The 22708-nt window shown below is 39.2% G+C and overlaps 1 protein-coding gene across 1 annotated transcript in view; it reads left to right on the top strand.

Moving 5' to 3' along the window:
* The window catches only part of lama2 (laminin, alpha 2), a 168761-nt gene that overhangs the window by 116015 nt on the left and 30038 nt on the right, over nucleotides 1-22708 (top strand). The window contains exons 37-50 of the mRNA XM_054619092.1: nucleotides 3103-3245; nucleotides 4110-4208; nucleotides 5386-5497; nucleotides 9871-10033; nucleotides 13079-13157; nucleotides 13247-13378; nucleotides 13560-13676; nucleotides 14024-14187; nucleotides 14738-14876; nucleotides 16308-16410; nucleotides 19328-19444; nucleotides 20999-21181; nucleotides 21670-21675; nucleotides 22386-22540. Coding sequence (XP_054475067.1) covers nucleotides 3103-3245; nucleotides 4110-4208; nucleotides 5386-5497; nucleotides 9871-10033; nucleotides 13079-13157; nucleotides 13247-13378; nucleotides 13560-13676; nucleotides 14024-14187; nucleotides 14738-14876; nucleotides 16308-16410; nucleotides 19328-19444; nucleotides 20999-21181; nucleotides 21670-21675; nucleotides 22386-22540 — 1712 coding nt within the window. The remainder of the gene's footprint in view (nucleotides 1-3102; nucleotides 3246-4109; nucleotides 4209-5385; nucleotides 5498-9870; nucleotides 10034-13078; nucleotides 13158-13246; nucleotides 13379-13559; nucleotides 13677-14023; nucleotides 14188-14737; nucleotides 14877-16307; nucleotides 16411-19327; nucleotides 19445-20998; nucleotides 21182-21669; nucleotides 21676-22385; nucleotides 22541-22708) is intronic.

The raw sequence follows: 22708 nt of genomic DNA on the forward strand, positions 1-22708 counted from the left end.
GTCCACTGAGTGAAGGCACTCTACGTTTTGCCCCCTGCTTTGCCCTTTTTCTCCCATCAGCAACCAAGCACTTTGTGAGTCGGCAGGCATGAATGAGGGAAATGCAGGTATCTCCCACATCTACTAATGATCATCATTTAGTTCAAAATTCAATTGTTTGTTTTGCGGTGAAACACGCAGTTAGTATGATGAACTAAGCAACTAGGCAAATATATTTGCTAATAAAAATAAATAAAAGATAATAACCATACGCTATTTGTGCAGGATGCATCCAAGCATGATTTTGTATATGTAGTTTAATTTCATTTCTTGAGCCAAATAAGATGTAAAACCTAGGTTTAAATCCAACCAAGATGTGTTGCCATTTGACCTTGACATGTGCTGTATTTTATAATGACATAGTGTCTAAATATCCATCCATCCATCCATCCATTTTCCGTAACCTGCTTATCCAGTTAAGGGTCGCAGGGGTGCTGGAGCCGATCTCAGCTGTCAATGGACGAAGGCAGGGTTCACCCTGGACAGGTCGCCAGTCTGTCGCAGGGCTGACATATAGAGACAAACAACCATTCACACTCACGTCCACACCTACGGGCAATTTAGAGTCTTCAATGCACCTAAGCTTGCATGTCTTTGGACTGTGGGAGGAAGCCGGAGAACCCACACAGAAGGTTGAACATGCAAACTCCACACAGAAGGTTGTCCAGCCCGGGAAATGAACCAGGGCCCCTCTTGCTGTGAGGCGACAGTGCTAACCACTACACCACCGTGCAGCCCGTGTCTAAATATGATTTACCTAAACAACATTGTTAGCCCTCATTCAAATGCAGTTTCCATATACAACTTAAAGATCAATCTTCCCACCGTCAAAATTAGTTACAGAATACAGAAACATGCTGTCTATAACACAACCTGGAAAAACTCGCACTAGCCATGATGCAAAGTAAGTTTGTGCACAATAAACAAATAAATGGCAAAAAAAAACTAACTGCAGAACACAAAGAACAAGTGATGTTCTACCTTTTTCTGAATACAAAGCATAAACCAAACCTGCAAGAGCTGTAAGTAACTGTCTAAGGAACACAGGCACAAGTGGGTATTTTATACACTTGTATGTTGTGCATGTGTGTTTGTATTTCCAGTGTGGAGCATGAGTATAAAAAACTGAGCATAAAAAACACTTGCTTGGGTTTACTTTGGCCCTTTGTGGGGCTTCTAGCTTCTATGGTTGGGATAATAAATCATAAGATTCTATACATTTTGAATACTGTGAAGTAAAAATGTGATGATGTGCATCATTGGACAGAAAAATGTACATTACGGTGGCCTGAACAGCACTGCAGCTTAATCTGTTACAGCTCTCAGCCCACGAATCTAATGACTTTGTATTGTATTGCAGTTCTATGGCCATCACTCTAGCAGCTGCTGTAGCTTTAAAGCATTCAAAACTCCCAATTCAAAACTCACATCCTTGAAGTGAAGAATTAAGTCTTGCAGTTAGTCGACCATTTTTGTGTTTTCCTCTCAACTTCTTATAGAGGAAAAACAAATTACACAGAATGTCACATTCAGCTCTGCTATCCATTGTGAAATTTAAATTTGAATAAATTTAAATAAATGTTTATTAAATCACTATCGCCGAATGAGGTATCATCATGGTGAATGAGCCTATGACCAACTGATGAAAGCCCTTGCATTTGCAGTATTACAAACTGGGCACAAGTGGCAGCATTCCTTGGAAAAGTCATAAGCAGCGCTCTCTAAGAAGTGAGATCCAAAAACACTCCTGCAATTACTGCTTCACGTCATAGGTTCTGCAAAAGAGAATGAAACGGAGTTCCTCCAGATAGGAATTTTATTTTGACCAAGTAGATTTTTTAGCAATAGTTTGCCTTGAAAGCAACCCCATTCAGTTAGTGAATCATCCTGTATTTTATTTCCTAAAGCTAACCCCCAACTTTCAGAATTCGTTTTCTAGTATAATGTTGTACAGTATTTGTGGCATATGGCACACTGAGAACTCCAGCATCTTAAAGCCACTAGAGGACTTTTGGTGACATTAAGATGACTTTTTCTGACAAGTATGTGTTTCATTATCAAAATCTAACATGGTTAAACTTCAGCAAATAAAGTATTATTGTTGAGCGTAAGACGACAACAAGGATGAATTATCTCAACAAAGACTAAGTCATTCTCCAGGCAAACTTTAAGGTAGCCAAACCTACACCATATCGTGTGAACTCCTCAGAAGAGGAGTAAGAAAGAAGCTAATCCGGCCTGTTTTACCAAACATTGGAGAGACAATCAACCAACCAGCGCCACAGAGAAAGTCTTGAATGTCTTGGATTTGACAAATGGTTATTTACTCCCACTCACTGTACCTGTGTGTGTGTGTGTGTGTGTGTGTGTGTGTGTGTGTGTGTGTGTGTGTGTGTGTGTGTGTGTGTGTGTGTGTGTGTGTGTGTGTGTGTGTGTGTGTGTGTGTGAATGCACATGACTGCATGAATGCTTTGGTTTATTTGTGTATTCTGGTTTTGTCAGAGATTGATTGAGTAAAAACAGTTTTTAGTTTATTTAATTCATCTTTGATTTCCCTTGTCAGAAATTTTAATTTCTGCAATAAATCAGCCTCAGGCTACTGAGGAAAGAAATTCACACACGCATTATATAGAGCAATGTGTTTGCTCCCATTCGAGTGAATTCCCTGGTGTGCCTGTGCTTTGTAGTTTGTGTGTTTTTAGCCTGCAGTGTGAGCTCATAATAGGTGCTTTTGCCTCTCTGTGCTGAATTTCATGCATCGGCAGCCCTGTCTTTCTGATGCCAGAGTCACTTAAACACAAAAACACAAACAGTCACTACGATCACACACTGATGTGTTCACAGACGCACAAATAAGGCAGCAAAACACACCCCGTAGCAAAAATACACATATATGACATCCTTTCTTTCATCTCCTCTCATTTTCTTTCCTTTTCAAACTGCAGATATGTCAACATGTACACTCACACAAAAGCAAACCTTCTGTAAACCTCTCTAATAGATTTAGTTGGCATCATTACACTCTAGCTGTGTCTAAATGTGTTTTTATATTTGTTTCTCTAGCCTGTGATGACGAGTGCTCGGGTCTATTGATCAGTGATATGGACCGCCTGTATCGCATCATCACTGAAGTCACCCTGACCACACCCCTCCCGCCACCTTATAAAATGTTATACCGCTTTGAGAACATGACCGAGGAACTCAAGGTAAAGTCTGCCTCTATTAATATAATATACTAAATTGACATCATGTTCTATTAAATAAGTCTTTAACCAACAGTTGTGAATCTTGTGAAAGAGGTCTTTGATGTTGGTGACAGAAACAGTGTTCTAATATTGCAGTGTAGATAATTTCTGTCTAACATAACTCGTATTTTATTACTTTGTTCATATTTTCAAACAATTGCTGTTTTGGAGAGAGATTTGGCAAACGGTCAGTTGTATGAAGTTCTTTGGATAATACTCAGTTATCAGCAAACAACAAGGGAAACTTGGAAAACCTTTTTGATAGTAACTGCACATCTATATACATTTTTAAAGTCAGATATGGACAACATATTAAAACCCTTATGTAATGAAAACAGAGTTAAGGTAATACTTGCACAAGCTCACTTAACCTGCACTACTCAGAGGAACATTTCATTAACATATTATATTGTGCTTGTTTTCAAGTGTTTTCAAAATGTTTCGAATTTTCTCAACATGATGTAACACCTTGCTGTTAATCTTTAACTTTAACTAAAATTAGCACCATATTTCCAATAAACTATGATAAGAAGTTATGAGCTGTAGTTGCATTACCATGCCATATCTTTGTTCTCACTGTCGAACTATGTTACTATCATATTTACTGTGACATAAATATACAAAATACATTGAGTTTTATATGTTAGATATGTTTTTCTATGTCTGTATTTTTTTCTTCCTTTCTTGCCTCCTGCCCTCTCTTGCTCATCCTCTTCTTTTTGGCTCTACAGCACCGAACCAGGCAGTTCAAAAGCCTAGCCGTGGGCCAAAATGTGTCAGACGTTCTCTATGTAATTCTTTCATCCCTCTGTTTCTCTCCTGCAGCACATGCTGTCACCTCAGAAAGCTCCGGAGAGATTACTGCAACTGGCCGACTCCAACCTTGGATCACTGGTCGTTGAGATGGACCAACTACACAGCAGGGTACAGACACTTCTGTTTTTCCTTTGGCTCGACTTAAGTCCCTGTCATTTTCTGTCTTCCTTTCTCTCTTTGTGTGTCTTGCGCCCTGTTTCTCTGTTTCTAAAACGACGAGATGCAGCGAATAAAGACCGTGGCGGGGAGTCAGATCATAGATAAGGGCAGCGATAATGTACATAGAACAACAAAGATACACGTCTTGTCACTTCTACAAAAAACTGGGCATAGGAATACAGACAACCAAAAAAAACAATCTAACCAGTCAACATAAAGGCAGTACAGAAACTAATTCGACCCCCTTTCTACCATGTTGATGATTTGGATCTAGATCAAGATTGGGATTATAAATTGACATTAGGTCATACCTAGTATTGACTGAGGCTTATGAATTTCCAAATGTTAATGAATTAGAGGCTCTTAGGGGTCCCTTAGGCCACGGGGCCTGTGCCTGGTAACTGAATTCAAAATCCATGCATGCTAGAAAGTAGTTCAAGAACTTTAATGTTTTTGCATCTATCATATTTTTTTCTTTGCCCTCGTACAGAATGCAAGAATCTTCATAAACTTTTAGTTTTTTACTTTACAATCTTTAGAGTCCCAGTTGTCTCTAAGATTTAACTCGAATAGAAAAACAAATCTTGAGCTGAGGGGGTCTTCAAGTGCCAAGTGGAGAGAAATAACACTCACATTCACACTGTCAAGCTACACCCTTTTAGGGACTACGGCCTTGACATTTGTTGACAGCGATGCTATCATCCACACCCCATCTCACACATACTCGCTCACACACACATAAACCAACAAAATGATGTAGCTCAGCCTTGTCAAATAACAACAATAATTACCTCTCTTTCTTTCTGATGTATGTATGTGTGTGAGAGTATCTTAGGATGGGTTTTCATGTCTGTCTCTCTTTCTCCTGTTGTGTGTGTGGGGGGAATGCACATTTAGACAAGAACAAACTGAACTGCCCCTCTCACACACAAACACACACAAACACAATGATATTGATTGTGTGTGTATTGTATGTGTATGTATGTCATTCTTTTACATCTTCTCCCTCCCTTCGTTCAACAGAAGTCCATATGTTCACTTATTCAACATGTGTTTATTATTGTTTTATAACATGTGTGTGTGTGTTTATGTGTATGTGTGTGTGTGTGTGTGTGTGTGTGTATAGTCCACTAAGGTATCTGCTGACGGGGAGCAGGTTGAGGATGATGCTGACAGGATTCATAAACGAGCTGAGGACCTGGAGCAGTCCATCAGGGACACAGTGCTGCGAGCTCAAGGTAGCAGAAACAAACACAACCTCTCCTCCATTAACTGACTTCATATCCTGCCAACTGGGATTCTGTTTACTGTCTCACTCGTTTAATCTGTCATTAGAGCGCATTGCATTATATTACATTGTATGACATGCGAGGGATCCATGTGGGACATTTAGGTTATTATATTAGAAGGGAATGGGATATAGATTAGATTATGTAAAGATGAAAAAATAAACTCATATAAGGCATAATTTAACAAAAACACAACAATCAAACAAAGATGTAGCATGTTCAGAAAGACTTATAAGTTCAATTGGATGTAAAATAAATGCTATGATAAGCGTCATTGCTTTCAATACTATTGTTAGTTTTACCAGATAAAAACCAACAAAGCAAAGACCTTTATTTTAATAATTCTATTTGGCCCACCTTTAAAGGGGAAGGCTTATTCGAAGTGAGACAGCCGAAACACCTTTCTGCCTCCTTGTTAGCTCACTAATGGAAGCTCCAACACAATGGCTGGTGGGCCGACGGCCAGCTGCCGATGCTTGGTCCCAGCTGCTGGTGCAAAGTGTTGCCCGAACAATAAAGACGGATCCAGCAGGCTGCGGCATTACTTACCATGGTGATAGAGAGTCAGCCATCAATATAATGGGGTGCAATGGCTTAGTTTGTTTTATTTTGTAAGCAGCTAGTTAGCGAGTAGCAGAGAGACTGCACGAACAAAATTATATTTGCACATTTGTCGCTATTTACACAAAAAGTTCATTATGCTTTTGTGTGTTTTTGTTCAGCCACATACCACATACATTAGATGTCCATCCACAGCTTCAGGTTTTAATGCTGCCCTACAGCAGGAGGCTGTATGTTCAACCTTGTGTAAAACATTATCTCACCAGCAGCACTTTGTGGTACAGATGGTTCACTTTGGCAGAGGTGGCTTCATACAGAGGTCTCGTCTCTCGCTCTCTCTCTCTCTGCATGTGTAACTAGCAGTTAGTTGTACACTTCAGCCTCAGTATGTTTTTGTCAGTGAAGCTGCAGCATCTCCGCCTTCAGCCTGCATCAATGGCTGTGTGACCAGCTTGTGATGTGTTTTTCTCCTGCTACATTAGCGTCACGCTCCACTTGAAAAGTTACCTCTGAAGTTTAAAGGGGGTTTCAGTGCTTTCTGCAGTGTATCCAGGCCATCAGTGTCTTTCCATGTGGGCACTAACATCCTGTCAGTTGACAAGAGTTGTTCAAACCTTCTGTTCAAGACGTCTTTTCACCATCTTCGGCCAGGAGGGCCATCTTGTAGGTCACTCTGACCGTTTGTGTTGGGGTTGGTCGAGCTTTTCTCTATTTGCTGCCAAGGCTCGACACCTAAAAGGAAAGGCACAGGTCTTTATTTTGCACAGCCACAGCTAGTCCTTCTTTTCTCTTCTCAGTCTTAAGATAACATATTTTTCATCAAATGTTAAAAAATAAGTTAAAATAGTTGTGTAATATTCTGTGTAAAAACAAATCATTTTGTTTTTATTAACCAGTTTTTCTAATTGAGCCTGACTGAGTTTGTTCTTTAATATGGAAACAGCAGTTCACAAAACAATCTCCACTCAGGATCCACTTCCTCTCGTTCTGGATATTTTGACGTTGCAGATACGGAATCACACAAGAAATTCTGGTGACATGAGTCTAATACCGTCGTGTACAGTACCTGTCGTGCAGTCTGTCCTCAGCCTTTCAATATGTGCTCCTTTCAGACTGTCAAGACTAAAATAATCTTTGTATGTTGGTGGAAATAGTTGTTATGTATGGGGAGTCTTTGTAAATTTTAGTAATCTCAAGGTCTGTTTCCAATTTAAAATCACATAACCCTGGGCCGCTCTAGTCGAGTCCTACAAGGATTTTAGCAGGTATAAAACTACTTTTAAGTAACTCTCCCTACCCTTACTGATGGCTCTATGTAAAACTCTGTAGTTCAAATAATTTGTTATTTTGATAACCATTATTACATTTTTATGGCTTCTGGGAAGAAAAGAAAGTTACCAAACCAATGCATTGACTGACTGTGATGAAACTGTCCTCTCCTTGTTGTTGCTCCTAGCTCTCTGGCCTTCTGCCTAATCACAGTGTGATTATAGTTGTGTGCGTGTGTTTTCGTGTTTGTGTGTGTGTGTGTGTGTGTGTGTGTGTGTGTGTGTGTGTGTGTGTGTGTGTGTGTGTGTGTGTGTGTGTGTGTGTGTGTGTGTGTGTGTGTGTGTTCTGAGAGGGGGGGAAAAGAGAGTGTGTTGTGGCTCACTGGATGATTGAGAGTAGCAATTAGAGACTTAATTATTGGCTATCACAAACACACACACACTCACCACATATACAAACACCAATGCAGATGTGCAGACATTAATACAACAGCGCACAGACACACACAAAAACACACAATGAGGCAAGAAAATACTGTACACAGTTTCCTCTGTGTGTGTGTGTTTGCCCGTGTTTACTAGATACAATAATATGATTCCATCCACGTTTTAAGTGTTTAATTGGCTTTTAAATCCTACTATGTAATTATATGGCTGTGACACACACACACACACACACACACACACTTACAGACACTCATTCACACACACACACACACACACACACACACACACACACACACACACACACACACACACACACACACACACGTACACATACAAATGCAGCGTGCGCACACATGCAGTACAGCTGTTCATTAGCATGATGGCTTTAGTTCGGTCTTGGCTCTAATCACATCATGTTTAGAAAATTCCGCATTTCCACAACCACAGATGTACACACAGGCCCATACACCTACACACACAAACACACACACAGACACACACTTCCAAGTTTCAACTTGCTTTAATCATATCACGTTTACATTTCAAATGAGAGAGGAACACACCATCACTGTAGACACAAAGCGCACACACACAAACATCTTGCTGCATACACACAGTTATGCACAACACACCTCTTAACGCTTCTCTTTTTTGTTCTTGAACACACATACACACACACGCTTCATTAAGTTCAAGCAGTTTTATTCAAATGATCCTCGGAGTGTTTTAGTTTAGTTTCATCATTTATTGGTATGAGATTTCACTGCCTTTAATTTGATAAAAGCAGGGCTAACATGAAGTCTGCCAAAATATCTGGCTTTGAATGGTGTTAAAAGAGTTTGTGTGTGTGTGTGTGTGTGTGTGTGTGTGTGTGTGTGTGTGTGTGTGTGTGTGTGTGTGTGTGTGTGTGTGTGTGTGTGTGTGTGTGTGTGTGTGTGTGTTGTCTGACTCTAAGGGGGTGTCTGTGTTTAAATGAGTGAAGATCAAACAGTGTGATTTTTCTTTCTCTCCGTTTGAGCCATAAAGCTCAGACATGACAGCAGAGTTTCCATCAGAGCTGTATTTCTGTTTACTGTTTGTATATATTTGTACACTATTAAGGCCTCTCTACAGACTGCATATTTCTATGTGTAAAGATCTTCTTTCAGTCAACAATAGCAATTTTGTTTTCATTGGTTTCCATGGGAGGCGTCATCAACTCTGTCAGTAAAACAGTAACACAATTCATATTTTTACAAATCATTCGTATAATATAGTATAGGTTTTCATCTATGTTCTATGGTAACATTGTTGTTTTTTAATCAATTTACATTGACACCACATTTTTGCTCCAGTTATTCAAACATGTTTGTCACCTCTATTGGAATTGTACCATGAATTAGACAAGATTGTACCTGTAGATAAATGCATATAGTACAATCTCTGTTAGCCACTAGCATGGCTGTAGACTCTTGTTGTGTTATATTAACAATCAATGAAATCACTATATGTAATCTAATAGGAGCAGATTTTAGTGATTAACCCACCGAAAATGATCACACAACTCTGCAGCTCTACACAGCTTTTTAGCCTCTTTAGCATGTTGTTTTATTTCTCGTTTTTTCCTTTCAAGTTTATGGTTTGGTTCACATTTTTAAGATGGATTGCAAACACACAGTAAAAGCATTTATAGGCAATGTAAAAAGCTAAATTTAAATAAAGATATTTTTTTCATTGATAAACCAATGAGGTGGCAAAAATACATTAAAAACAATACATAAGTCTAATTATTTATAATTTTCAGTCAGGAATAGGCATTATAATTGTTTGGTGCGTTTAAAGTCAGTAAACAGTAAGCAAAACTTCCTTTAAATGTGAATTCAAATGGACAACTTAGTCCTCAAAACTGTACATTAAATGTACACATTTTCAATTATAAATAAAGACATTTGGGAAATAATTAAAAACAATTCTGGGGGATGGATCACATTTGGACCTGCCCCCCAATGTCTATATCATGGCAACACCCTTGCACAAAGCAGTCATCATGTGTATCTCTGTGTCCAGACCTCCAGTTGAAGGCTGCCGACTTGAACCAGACTCTCTCGAGGCGAGATGGAACTCCAGAGAAAAGCCTGAAGGAGATGAAGGCGGAGATCCAGGCCATGCTAGCCGAGATGAGAAAGCGACAGCTGGGAGGGAAGAAGAGCATCGCCGAGGAAGAGATGGAGTATGGACTCACTCACTCACTCACACACACACACACACACACACACACACACACACACACACACACACACACACACACACACACACACACACACACACACACACACAGGTCATTTACCTTTCTCCCACACACAAGAAAGTAGAACACACAAACACATTTCTGAGCATGCACACATGCATGATAGCAGGCAGAAAGGTGTACATTTCTTGACGAAGAGAGTGAAAATATGCCAAGAATACTAGTGTCTGGAGATGGGAAATAACTGAGCATCTTTGCTATCGAGCACTTTCTTTGCTGTTGATGAGTATTTGTCTGTATTTCTTTTCACCAGTTTTTTTTTTTTCTATTTCATTATTTTGTTTTCACTCATACCTGTATGCTAGTCATTCACCTTGTGTTTCTTAGATTGCCTTCGTCCCTGCTGGGTTTCAATCCCATTTTTCCAACTTTTTGCTTCTCGTTCCACACTGACTTTTTCTTTCACTGAACTTGCACAATGAGAAACAAATAGAAAGAGAAGAAGACAGAAGTACAATATGCATACATTTGTCCTATGGAAAAAATTTCACCTGAATATGGAAATTTGAATTTTATTTTTAGCACGCAACATCAAATATGTGTTTATTATTGATGCATACTAGGAATACAAATGAACAAGAAAAAAAACAATAACAAACACAGCAGATATCAGGTGATAACAATGGCCAAAGTCATTAAATACAAAGCAGTTGTAAAAATGTTTTTTTCTAATACTCGAGAAAATTTAGTCTACGGTATTTGTTTTTTTTTGTTTTTTTTACATAAAGAAATTAATAAAACTCAGTGGAAGCCTCAAGTTTTCAAAAAAAATGCAGCAACACACAGCAGTGTTTGCAAAATGGTTGGCTTTGAAGGGCCTTTACATTTTTTCGTTCTTTGATTTCTTTGTTCCCTTATATTTGTTGACACAGAAGAAATCAGGAGTATATATCTTCCATTGAGCAGATATTTGATCTGCTGATGTTTTAACAAAGTGTTTCTCACTGTTTTTCGCTCTAACTTTCTCTCTTTCAAGGTACGTGATGGAATTGTTAATCTACTCTCTTCATCCCTCCTTTCTCCCCCTCTTTCTGTCTGTCTCTTTCAGCAGTAAATGTTGATGAGGTCGATGAGTTAATTAAAAGTACTGTATAGCTGTAGGGGTAGAAAAGACGGAGGAATACAAAAAATGTGTAGTGAGAAGGAAAGTCACAGAGGGAGAGGACAGCCACTGACAGATGGACAGAGAGCTGTGGTGGGAGAGAATATGAGAATACGTGAGACAAAGTGTAATTGCCACTGCCACTGAATGACTTGTATGTCAGTCTGCGGTTGATTATTAGACTGAACCCTGAGGGGAGATTTTAACCAGAGCAGCAGAGAAAAAACACAAGCATCAATAAATGTTAAAGGGATGCTTCAGCAAAATGAACAAAGCTAGCAGTTACAGCTATACAAGTTTAATATGTTTCCATGTTTTATGTTTTTTCAGTATGCCATTAGTCTGAAAACTTTCTACATGCTTCAAATTTAACGTGTCATCATAACCTGTATTGTTAGATATTGAAATGTTGTAATAGTCAGTTAGATCATAGTTAAACACTCCTCCCATTTGTTTTTACTTATATAAATATATTATATTTTCCCTGCACTAGTCCCCACAGGATTCATTAAAGTTTCATCAAATCCAGTCGTTGCCTTGCATGTATCCCCTAATCTGTGTGAAATTGTCCTCTGAGTGGTGTCAACTGGAGGACACTAGTTCCTTGTTGTGTTAATTAATACTGAAGGTGAAAAATGAGGCTCATTATGGGACGCTGGCAAACATACGCTTATTAAATTGTTTTAAATATTTCCAAAGTGAGAAGACTTTCTAGAAATTCTTGTCAAAGCGAAATATAATGAGAAAAATTTGAACGAACTAAAAGCTGCATTAGAAATCCTGAAAGCCTGCGAGATGGTTCAGACAACTTCCCCATTAAACTTCACAAATTCACATGCCGTTCTTTTTTCACTGCAACACATATCTACTGCATCATTTTCATAACAGCAGTGTACTTAAGGGTTGGCTTTTGCTAGCAAAGAACTAGAAAACAACATGTCATCCGACCACATCTGAAGGTGATGATGTTTACTGCCTTACTTTAGGTTTTTTTCCCCAAGAGTACACTCTTTCTATCTCCCCTGGAACCCAGGGAGATCTGCATTTGCAATAATACTCTAAACTCTTAATAAATTAATCTGTGAAGTGCTACCAAAGCCTGTCGTTACAGACATGGGAAAGATGCAATAATGGTTTAAATCAGGGTGTAATGTCACACATTCTCTCCCAGAAGATATTCATAGTTTTGCACTCGGTCAGGGGGAACACCAGGTCTATGGTGAATAACGGTGAATAATTGAGGAAATTCCCCATTAACAAAGCGTGATGACTGTTTGAAGTTCCTTTTTGTTCTGTGTGTACTCTCTGAATAGTTGTCAGCAATCGGTATCTGTTGGATCAAACTGAGTAGATATAATTTAAAGTTATGTCTTATGATATCTTCATCAGACACACACACACACACCCACTGAAAAGGTCCATGTTTGCAGTGGTTACATTTTAGTTCTGCTTTAGTCTCGTTCTCCGCTAGTTTTATCACTTTGCCTTCATTGATATGGCCTGCCAGGCTGTGTTGAACGTTAGCACTTGTTGTCCACAAACACAATAGTGTAACAACATTTGAAATGTTTTACACTGCCACAATTTAATCCAATTTAGCCTGAGGGATCAATAGAAGAAAGTTTGTAATTTCATTCCGGCATTGTAACATTTGGTCATATGGAATAATTATTGTCTTCACACTAGCAGAGGCTCCGCCACACATCATAATAACTCCCCTCTTCTTATCTCTCTTCTCTGAATTGTCGGTTGACATAGACTAAGTAATTCCACCCATCAACTCTTGTAAGCTTTGAACAACACTGAGATAAATAATCAAAATATAAATGTATAAATTCTAATCGTTCCCTTCTTTCTTCCTCCAGACTAGCAGAGGAGTTGTACCAGAAAGTGAAGAGATTATTTGGCGAACCCTATCAGGCCACAGAAGACCTAAAAGCAGAGGTAATTAAAACTTCTAATCTTCCCTCTTTCGTCTTTTATTTCCCTAAATTAATGACATTAACTTAATGCTTCCCCTTCTGCTTCCCCAGATAAAAGAGAAGCTCTCAGACCATGAGGGGAAGCTGCAGGATGCCCAGGACCTTCTCCACTCTGCCCAGGGAAAAACAAGACAAGCTGGCAAACTGGCTGAACAAAACCAAGCTAACCTCACAACCCTGGAGGTGCAGTTACACACAAACTCATACACGGTCGGCCAGACACACATCAACATACAAGTTTTAAATATACAACCACAGTCAGAAAAAAGTGTGCTTAAATGCTATATCAATTCCATAATCATGAGAAGGATATATACTGTATATAAAAGCTGTGCAGCTATTGATCCTGGTCTGGTTTTTGCAGAGAAAGCGCTCTGCAGTGAGCAGGGTGAAAGAGGAAGCACAGGAGGTCCTTGGAGAAGGAGAACGTCTTCTGGATGAAGCAAACCAGTTTTCTGACAACATCAACAAGGAGATAGAGGTACTAATGTCAACCGAGTGGAAACCTGTAGAACCCTTGTGCTCTGTAAATCCCTCACATCATTAGTCTACTGTTGAATAATCTACCGGATATCAGCTTTAACACCACAAAAGCTCATGTGTTCATGAGAGTGGGAGAAATCTCTCTGTTTTTGACTTAGTCTCTTTGCTCTTTGTTTCATTCTACTCAATAATTGTAATGGCCTTAAATACATTATTACAACCTAAAATATTTAGCAAGGATATTACCATGGACATGGCATTTTGGCAGCAGTAAATGCACAGAAAGGGATTTGAATGTGTCAGTCAACAAGCAAAGTGAGCAGAGCCTCTGTTTTCTGTCTGTAGGACTTGGAGGAGATGGGCAGAGAGCTGGATCCTCTTCATGACCAGCTGGATGATAGAGTCGGTCACCTCACCGGTGGTTTAAGGGACGGCAGCCTGGCTAATCACGTCCACGACGCAGAGGAACACGCCAAGCAGCTGAACGAATCTGCTGCTATTTTGGATAGGTAAACTAAATCCCACTCAAGGTTGTGGGGGTGCTGGAGCCGACCCCGGCTGACATTGGGCAAAGGCAGGGTACACCCTGAACAGGTCGCCAAGCTATCACTGGGCTAATACGATCTCAGGACTGTGGGAGGAAGTCAGAGAACCCGTTTTTTCCTCTTTCGTGACCATGTACTTAATTGATTAGCTTTGGTAATATGGATCATTGATCCCAATATAATTTGCTTTTGTAGCAAGCAATGGGCAAATGGCGAAGGTTTGAGGCAAAAATAATCACATTTTAAAGACAATAATTGAATGATTACAGTTATTATTATTATTGCCTCCCAAGAAGCAAAGGTGTCAATGCAGAACATATTTTTAAAATAACAAATCAACTTGACAACTTGACTGATTTCAATAACATACATGAGGTAATACTGGTAAATAGTTTGTCTCAGGAGTTACCTTCATTTAGGTTTTTTATTACTTAAAATGTTTGTGAATAACATATCAAAATGTAAATAACAAATTCACAGCAGTTTCTCTCTTTTGTCCTCTCTCTCCTCACAGTATTTTGGCTGAAGCTAAAAATCTCTCCTTCAACGCAACAGCTGCCTTCAAGGCCTACAGCAACATTAAAGCAAATGTCGATGCAGCGGAGAAGGAGGCGAAGGCAGCCAAACAGAGGGCAAGTGAGGCACTTGCACTGGTAAGTGGAGGCGTATACCGACACACACAGAAACACATGCACACACCTTTCTCACACAATTTCTTACTTCTGTCGTATCTTTCATGCGACAGTGCTGTTGAAGTGATGAGGAAGGATGCTCCGCGGACACTGTTCTTGCTGGTATAATAAAGTTTATTACAACCAAGCAACACATGTCATGACGGACGTCTAGAGCGCCCGGAGGTCTCGAGTCGAATCTGAAAGCCCTGCCTTTCGGGCTCTTGCACCCCCTTATATAGGGTACATGTTTTTCAACATTTGGGCTGAAGTCAAGACCATGTATGGGGCTCCGTCATTCTACACCTTTGACCTTCAGCCCCTGGTATCCTGCACATCTGCTTCTTATATAGGACAAAGACACTTGGGGCCTTCGCTGTATTGTGCAAGACCTGAAAATATACCACACTTCTCTTCAGAAAGCTGATTCCTTCAGGGTTTAATGAAATGTCCTATTGTTTTCTTTATTTTATCAATTCCCTTTTCATGTTTTCCAATACTTTAACTATCAAAAGCTGAACTGTATATGTAAATTTAAACTATTAGTAATCTACCTCACACTCTCATTCACTTCATACATACTGTAAATATCAATGCATGCATTCTAGGTATCCTACGAAACTGAACTCTCACCTCAAGAGGATAGTGTGTGTATGTATATGTTCGGGCTGTGTGTGCGTGTTTGTTGGTGTGTGTCTTGCATGCAGTAAGAGTAATGTAAGCTTGGGCTCTCCATTAGTCATGGCTGAGAGATCAAAGCACTTCTCTGTCTCTCGTCTTCCTTCTTTTTATTCCCCTCTCTCTCATTCATTATCATGACCACACACACCTGAAATCTCTCCTTTCCTACCCTTTTCCTTCTTTTATTTATTACATTTTTTTAGTTTATATTGTTCATTCTCCATTTCTTTACTTTTGTCTTGGTTACATTCCTTTTCTTTGATTTTCTTTTCCCCCTTTATTCTTTCATAGTTTATTTTACTTTTATATTATTTTTCATTGTTCTGTGTGCCAACACTTTACTTTTCGACTCATCCTCCTCGTTGGCATTTATTTCACCTCTTTTTTTTTCTGTCTTTATTTTACTTTTAACTCCCTTCGGTAAATGAACAAAGGAGAAATAGCTAAAAAAGAAGGCAAAGATACAAAGAAAAAAGGGGTTGAAGTTCCAAAATTGAATGTGAAGAGAAGTAAAGTCTTCTGAATTCCTTAGAATATAATTTAGCAATGCAAAGTAGTGGCACTTTGATCTTACAGAAGGGTAGTATGCAGATCACTGCACCATTTTATGTGTCCAAAAACATGTGATTTAAATCACATGTGATGTCTAAATTATTCTGGAAACATTTTTAGTGAAGGCATGTTAAGTCACAGATTTCTTTTCTCTCTTTGTCTCTCTCTCTGTGTGTGTAGGTTTTAGATCCAGAGGTCCCAGTAAAGGAAGCAGCTAGAGGTTCCCTTCAGAAGAGCCACAGACTTCTAAACCAAGCTAAACAACTTCAAAATGATGTCAAAGGTAACCATGAGCATATAGGTGTATGTACAATATATTTCATACAGAACATAGTATATATATATATATATATACAGTGGGGGAAATAATTATTTGATCCCTTGCCGATTTTGTAAGTTTGCCCACTGACAAAGAAATGAACGATCTATAATTGTTATGGTAGGTTTATTTTAACAGTGAGAGACAGAATATAAAAAAAATAATCCAGAAAATCACATTATATAAAAGTTATAAATTGATTTGCATTTGATTGAGTGAAATAAGTATTTGAGCCCCTACCAACCAGCAAGAATTCTGGCTCCCACAGACCGGTTAGATTAGTCCTCTCACTTTAAGAAAGTACTCTGAAATTACCTGTATGAAAGACATCTGTCTCAATTCATTACCTGTATAAAAGACACCTGTCCACAGAATCAATCAATCAGATTCCAACTTCTCCACCATGGGCAAGACCAAAGAGCTGTCTAAGGACGTCGGGGCAAAGATTGTAGACCTGCACAAGGCTGGAATGGGCTACAAGACCATCGGAAAGCAGCTTGGTGGGAAGGAGACAACTGTTGGTGCGATTATTCGGAAATGGAAGAAACACAAAATGACCATCAATCGCCCTCGGTCTGGGGCTCCACGCAAGATCTGGCCTCGTGGGGTATCGATGATCATGAGAAAGGTTAGGGATCAGCCCAGAACTACACGGGAGGAACTTGTTAATGATCTCAAGACAGCTGGGACCACAGTCACCAAGAAAACCATTGGTAACACACTACGCCGTAATGGATTAAAACCCTGCAGCGCCTGCAAGGTCCCCCTGCTCAAGAAGGCACATGTACAGGCCCGTCTGAAGTTGCCAATGAACAACTGAATGATTCAGAGAAGGCTTGGGAGAAGGTAATGTGGTCAGATGAAACCAAAATCGAGCTATTTGGCATCAACTCAACTCACCATGTTTGGAGGAAGAGAAATGCTGATTATAACCCCAAGAACACCATCCCCACCATCGAGCATGGAGGTGGAAACATTATGCTTTGGGGGTGTTTCTCTGCTAAGGGGACAGGACGACTTCACCGCATCGAGGGGAGGATGGACGGGGCCATGTACCGTGAAATCTTGGGCAACAACCTCCTTCCCTCAGCCAGGACACTGAAAATGGGTCGTGGATGGGTCTTCCAGCACGACAATGACCCAAAACATACGGCCAAGGCAACAAAGGAGTGGCTCAAGAAGAAGCACATTAAGGTCATGGAGTGGCCTAGCCAGTCTCCGGACCTTAATCCCATAGAAAATCTGTGGAGGGAGCTGAAGCTTAGAGTTGCCAAGCGACAGCCTCGAAACCTTCAGGATTTGGAGAAGATCTGCAAAGAGGAGTGGACCAAAATCCCTCCTGAGATGTGTGCAAACCTGGTGACCAACTACAAGAAGCGTCTGACCTCTGTGCTTGCCAACAACGGTTCTCCACCAAGTACTGAGTCATGTTTTGTTAGGGGATTAAATACTTATTTCACTCGATCAAATGCAAATCAATTTATAACTTTTATATAATGTGATTTTCTGGATTTTTTTTTTTGATATTCTGTCTCTCAATGTTAAAATAAACCTACCATAACAATTATAGATCGTTCATTTCTTTGTCAGTGGGCAAACTTACAAAATCGGCAAGGGATCAAATAATTATTTCCCCCACTGTATATATATATATATTGTATGCAAATGACAGTATAAGCACTATTAGGACATAGGTAGGCTACTAATTGTTGTACAGCAGGCTTTAGACCACGGTCTGAGTGAATACTGATTCTGATTGGCTCTATGAAGTCCATTTATACCAGATAAAGGTACTACAGTTTAGAACTACTAAACTGTTCTGCTTTAATGATGCGGACATGTAAACGTTAGAAATAACCTTCAGGAAAAGAAAAAATGTTTTACTAATATCTAATTTACAACGAGTGTAGTCTTTCACTGCCTCATCCTCTGAACACCACAGTGTGGCGACTGTATCACATAAGGTGCAAGAAGTAGGAACACTGCCCATCTGAATTTTCTGATACTTTGTATTACATGAGTGATCGTCTTAGGCCATTCTCTATTCAACTCGCTACTTCCCACTGCGACCAACAGCCAGCTACACATTTGTTTTATGGTGTTTTTATGGTTCTTGACATTGATCTGAGGACAATGACATGGCTTAGTAGCTCATCTTTTTGTAAAACATACTGTCAAATTTTATCAACTGTTTGTAAACCGTACGCAATGTTATTCACTTTGAATCTTGCTAGCATAACGTTAGCTTTCCTGCTCAGAGCAGAGCCAAAGGGTTCTTTGAGGTTAACGTACTAGAAATATCTCCTGTTGTCAAGTTGTATCTAAGGTTTGTTCTATTAGTGAACAACTTTTCCATTTCATAAGAACCTTATGGGAGGGTAGTGATTGTTCCAGCTATTAGAAAACCCTGAGCGATATCAGGGGAACTGAGTTATGGCTTTTAAAAATATTTTTTGGGTTGGAAAATGCAATTTTTGGTCTTAATTTTATTTATTTGGCAATTGACTATGGTATAGGCGTGATATTGCCTTCGGAGGTGTCCATAATCAGGAATGAATGGACTTCACGGAGGCAACCGTCCGACTAGCAGCAGACTCTCTGTCGTACATTAATTCCTGATAATGGACACCTCGTCGGGCATCATCCCTTATGTAGACTTTAAATGGATTACAGTTCTATCATATTCATAGTGTACACAAGTCTTAAACAGTTTAACTGCTAACAATGTGATTCTTCATTTTCCTCTATGATTTGCTGTCAGTCACTCTTCCAATTAGAGAGCTGAAGGATGTGTTTTTATTAGTTGGCAGCCATGGCTTCAAATCAAACCATCATCATTGTTTGTGTGTGTGTGTGTGTGTGTGTGTGTGCGTGTGTGTAGAGAATGCAGATGGTGTGGCGGGGCTGAAGGGCAGAGTAAAAGCAGCAAGAGACAAAACCAAAGACCTGCTGAAAGCTGTCAACGGAACCATGGCAACGCTCAACGCTATCCCCAACGGTATGACTGCACAAATACACAGTGTGTGTGTGTGTGTGTGTGTGTGTGTGTGTGTGTGTTGTGTGTGTGTGTGTGTGTGTGTGTGTGTGTGTGTGTGTGTGTGTGTGTGTGTGTGTGTGTGTGTGTGTGTGTGTGTGTGTGTGTGTGTGCGTAGGAGCGAGAAAAAGAGAGAGTGGATCAATAACGCTGTGCTGATAGAGGTCAGTTGCTCTGGTAAACTCAAATTGACACATGTCAGTACTCACAGACACACAGACATACACTGCAGTGATAGTGAAGTTGTTGAGGCGCAGTAATGCACATGGTTGCTTTTGGATCAACACTCGGAAAACTGTTTAATGCAGCTACTACAAAGTGTAAAATGGGATGACCCAGAGGTCAACAAAGCTTATTTAATTCTAATTCAAATCGATGTGAGTGAGTGAACACAATACCGTTACATGTCACGGTCAGATTGCTAAAAACTAAATGGTTATCAGTCGGATTTTCACAGGATCTACCAGACCCAGTAACAAATGTCAGCAGTGATTATTTGCGTGTATATGTGATGGGTGAAGAGCTTCAATCATAAACACCATGATCTTCTACCACACAAAAAAAGTTTGGTATTCATGGTTGTAAATCGACAGGACTCATATGAAGGGGGCAAAGAGTTGCTCTAAAGTCAGGGTTCACTTGCCAATAAAGACAAAATTTTACTGAGATTTAGTGACCTTTATGCGCTCTCTCTACTACAAGGTCCCAATGTCAGCTGTGTTTCAGGAGTCAGCAGGATAGTCTTAGCTATGGTGTTAGACAAATGATAGAACATTGCGAAATCTGTGTGCGTGAATAAATATATAACAAATGAAAACTGAAGATACAGCAAATCCCACACTACATACTAATATCATAAACTATAAACTAAACTGATCTGAATAGTATACTATTTTGACAATAAATATACAAATAAATAATGGACTTTTCCATTTTGTAACAGGAAGAGGATAATATACTAGTTCGGTGTCCACCAATGGCAATTAAACAGCAACTTTCAAAACTTGTTTTTTGTAATGTGATTCTCTTTCTGCCAACAACAATTTGTTCTAAAAAAATCCAATGTGAGTTTCTCTTCTATTTCTGTTGGACATTAGGGCAATAAATTAAAAAAAAAAAAAATCTTAAAAAAAGTTTAGAGAAACATTGAATAAGACTAATTATGTAGTATGGACCTGTGTGTGGATCTGTCTGTGTAAATGTGTGCAATGCCAGTTCAAAATGGTTTATAATTACAGTCTGATTACTGCTGAGTTTGAGCCACTTCATGCCTCCAAATGTGACCTTGTGTTTCTTGTCTTAATATAAAATTAAACAATATAATCAGCTCAGGTTTAAGGTCGCACTAATCAATTCAAGTATTAAAAAAAAAATTGCTTCCATCATATTTACATTTTTACTGGACAACATATCACAAAAATCCATCCATTGATTCCAACTCAGAAATGCTCTGCCACTGAATAATGTAGTCAATTTGTAAAGCTTGTATGTTTCTGTTCGTTACATTCTTTTTGACAGACACAGCAGCTAAACTAGCCGCCACAAAGGCTGTAGCAGCAGATGCTAACGCCACGGCCATAGACGTCCTGGAGCGTCTTGGGGATTTGAACCTGCAACTCCATGGGCTACAGAGAAACTACACCGAGCTGGAAGACACTGTCAATGCAGCCAATCAGATGATCCAGGACCCAGAAAAAAACAGTAAAGTTCTTCACTATTGGCTGGTTACATAATAACATTATAATAAGTAAAAGCAACGGGGAAATCTTGGGTTTTAAATATTCCAGTTAATCTTTTAGTGGCAAGTTCAGCAATGATAAAGACTTTCTTTTTGATTGGCTAATTAAATATTAACCATTATGATAAGTCACTAAGAACTATTACTGCTATTACAATTGTGTGTAGAAATGATTTGCTATTGAACTTCTTTTGTGTGAAAACATTGGTTTATTTCCTGTTTATCCATTACTTACTTAACTTGATGTTTTACCTCCTAAAAATTGTAGTTTCACAATCAAAGTAATAACAAAAACTTGAAACTCACTGCCTTGTGGAAGATTTTTAAATGCTGCTTTTTAACTTTTGACTTTTTTGTGGGGGGATTGTCTCAAAGCTACATACATTGGTGAAATCAACCGAAAACTGACATTTGGTTTCTTTGTCTCTCTGTCTTTTTTCAATCCCTACAGCCATCAGTATGTATATTTCAATTCCCTTAGTATAATCACTTCTTGTTATAAGTGGTGCACCAATACTATGCTGTAATAACCAAATAATGATTAGAGTTATGTTAACTACCTCTTAGAACAAATTTCTAGGCATTTGTTGGCTTTCCCTGTGAATCATTTGTCTGGACATTTTTAATCAACAGTAAAACACATTTTCATCAACAGCATTGTGATAATGGGGTGTTTTGGGCCAGATCAATGACAAACTTATCTGATATCAACAACAGTATCGGTGCACCACCCATTAGTTTTATGACCATCTTTAATAGCTGTACAATAAACAGTAGTTGCTTCTAATAATGCCTCCGTTACGTTCTGCTCTGGGCCGCTCGAGCATGACAGCTTTGCACACTGCAAAGCATGGAACTCTCTTTTTATTTCCATCTCTCTTTCTTAATTTCTGTCTTTTGCAGTTTCAAGCCTATTTGTGATTTTAAATTATATAAAAGAAAGGTTCTCTTTGAATGCTGAGCTACACTAATTATTCGGCTCTCACTGGCTTCTCCATCTTTTTCACTCTTCCTCCATATTTCTCCTCCTTCTTTGAGCAATATTGGTGATTTCCACAGCTGCTATCATTTCATGCTGTCTCAGCTGCAATGCTCTGTATAGTGTTTATGATAAAGACTACTGTACTTCTCTGTATCACTACTCTACTTTTATCTCTCTCCCCTTAGTCCACGCTGCAGGAGCTAAAGTGAAGGATTTAGAGGATGAAGCTGACAGGCTCTTGGAGAAGCTGCAGCCAATCAAAAAGCTGCAGGACAATTTAAGGCGAAACATCTCACAAATCAAGGAACTGATCAACCAAGCTAGGAAACAAGCTAACTCAGTAAGTTGTCAACACACTGTGCAACTGTCAGCCTTACATACTTAAAGAGAGTTTAAGTGTATGAAGACACAATCATGTCCTCAGCAACAGTTTTACAATCATTTACTAAGATTTAATGGTCATGAATATCTGTAAATTAACTTTGTATTACCTTGTATTGTATAATGT

This window comes from Anoplopoma fimbria, chromosome 18, assembly GCF_027596085.1.
Source record: "Anoplopoma fimbria isolate UVic2021 breed Golden Eagle Sablefish chromosome 18, Afim_UVic_2022, whole genome shotgun sequence".
Taxonomy (NCBI): Eukaryota; Metazoa; Chordata; class Actinopteri; order Perciformes; family Anoplopomatidae; genus Anoplopoma; species Anoplopoma fimbria.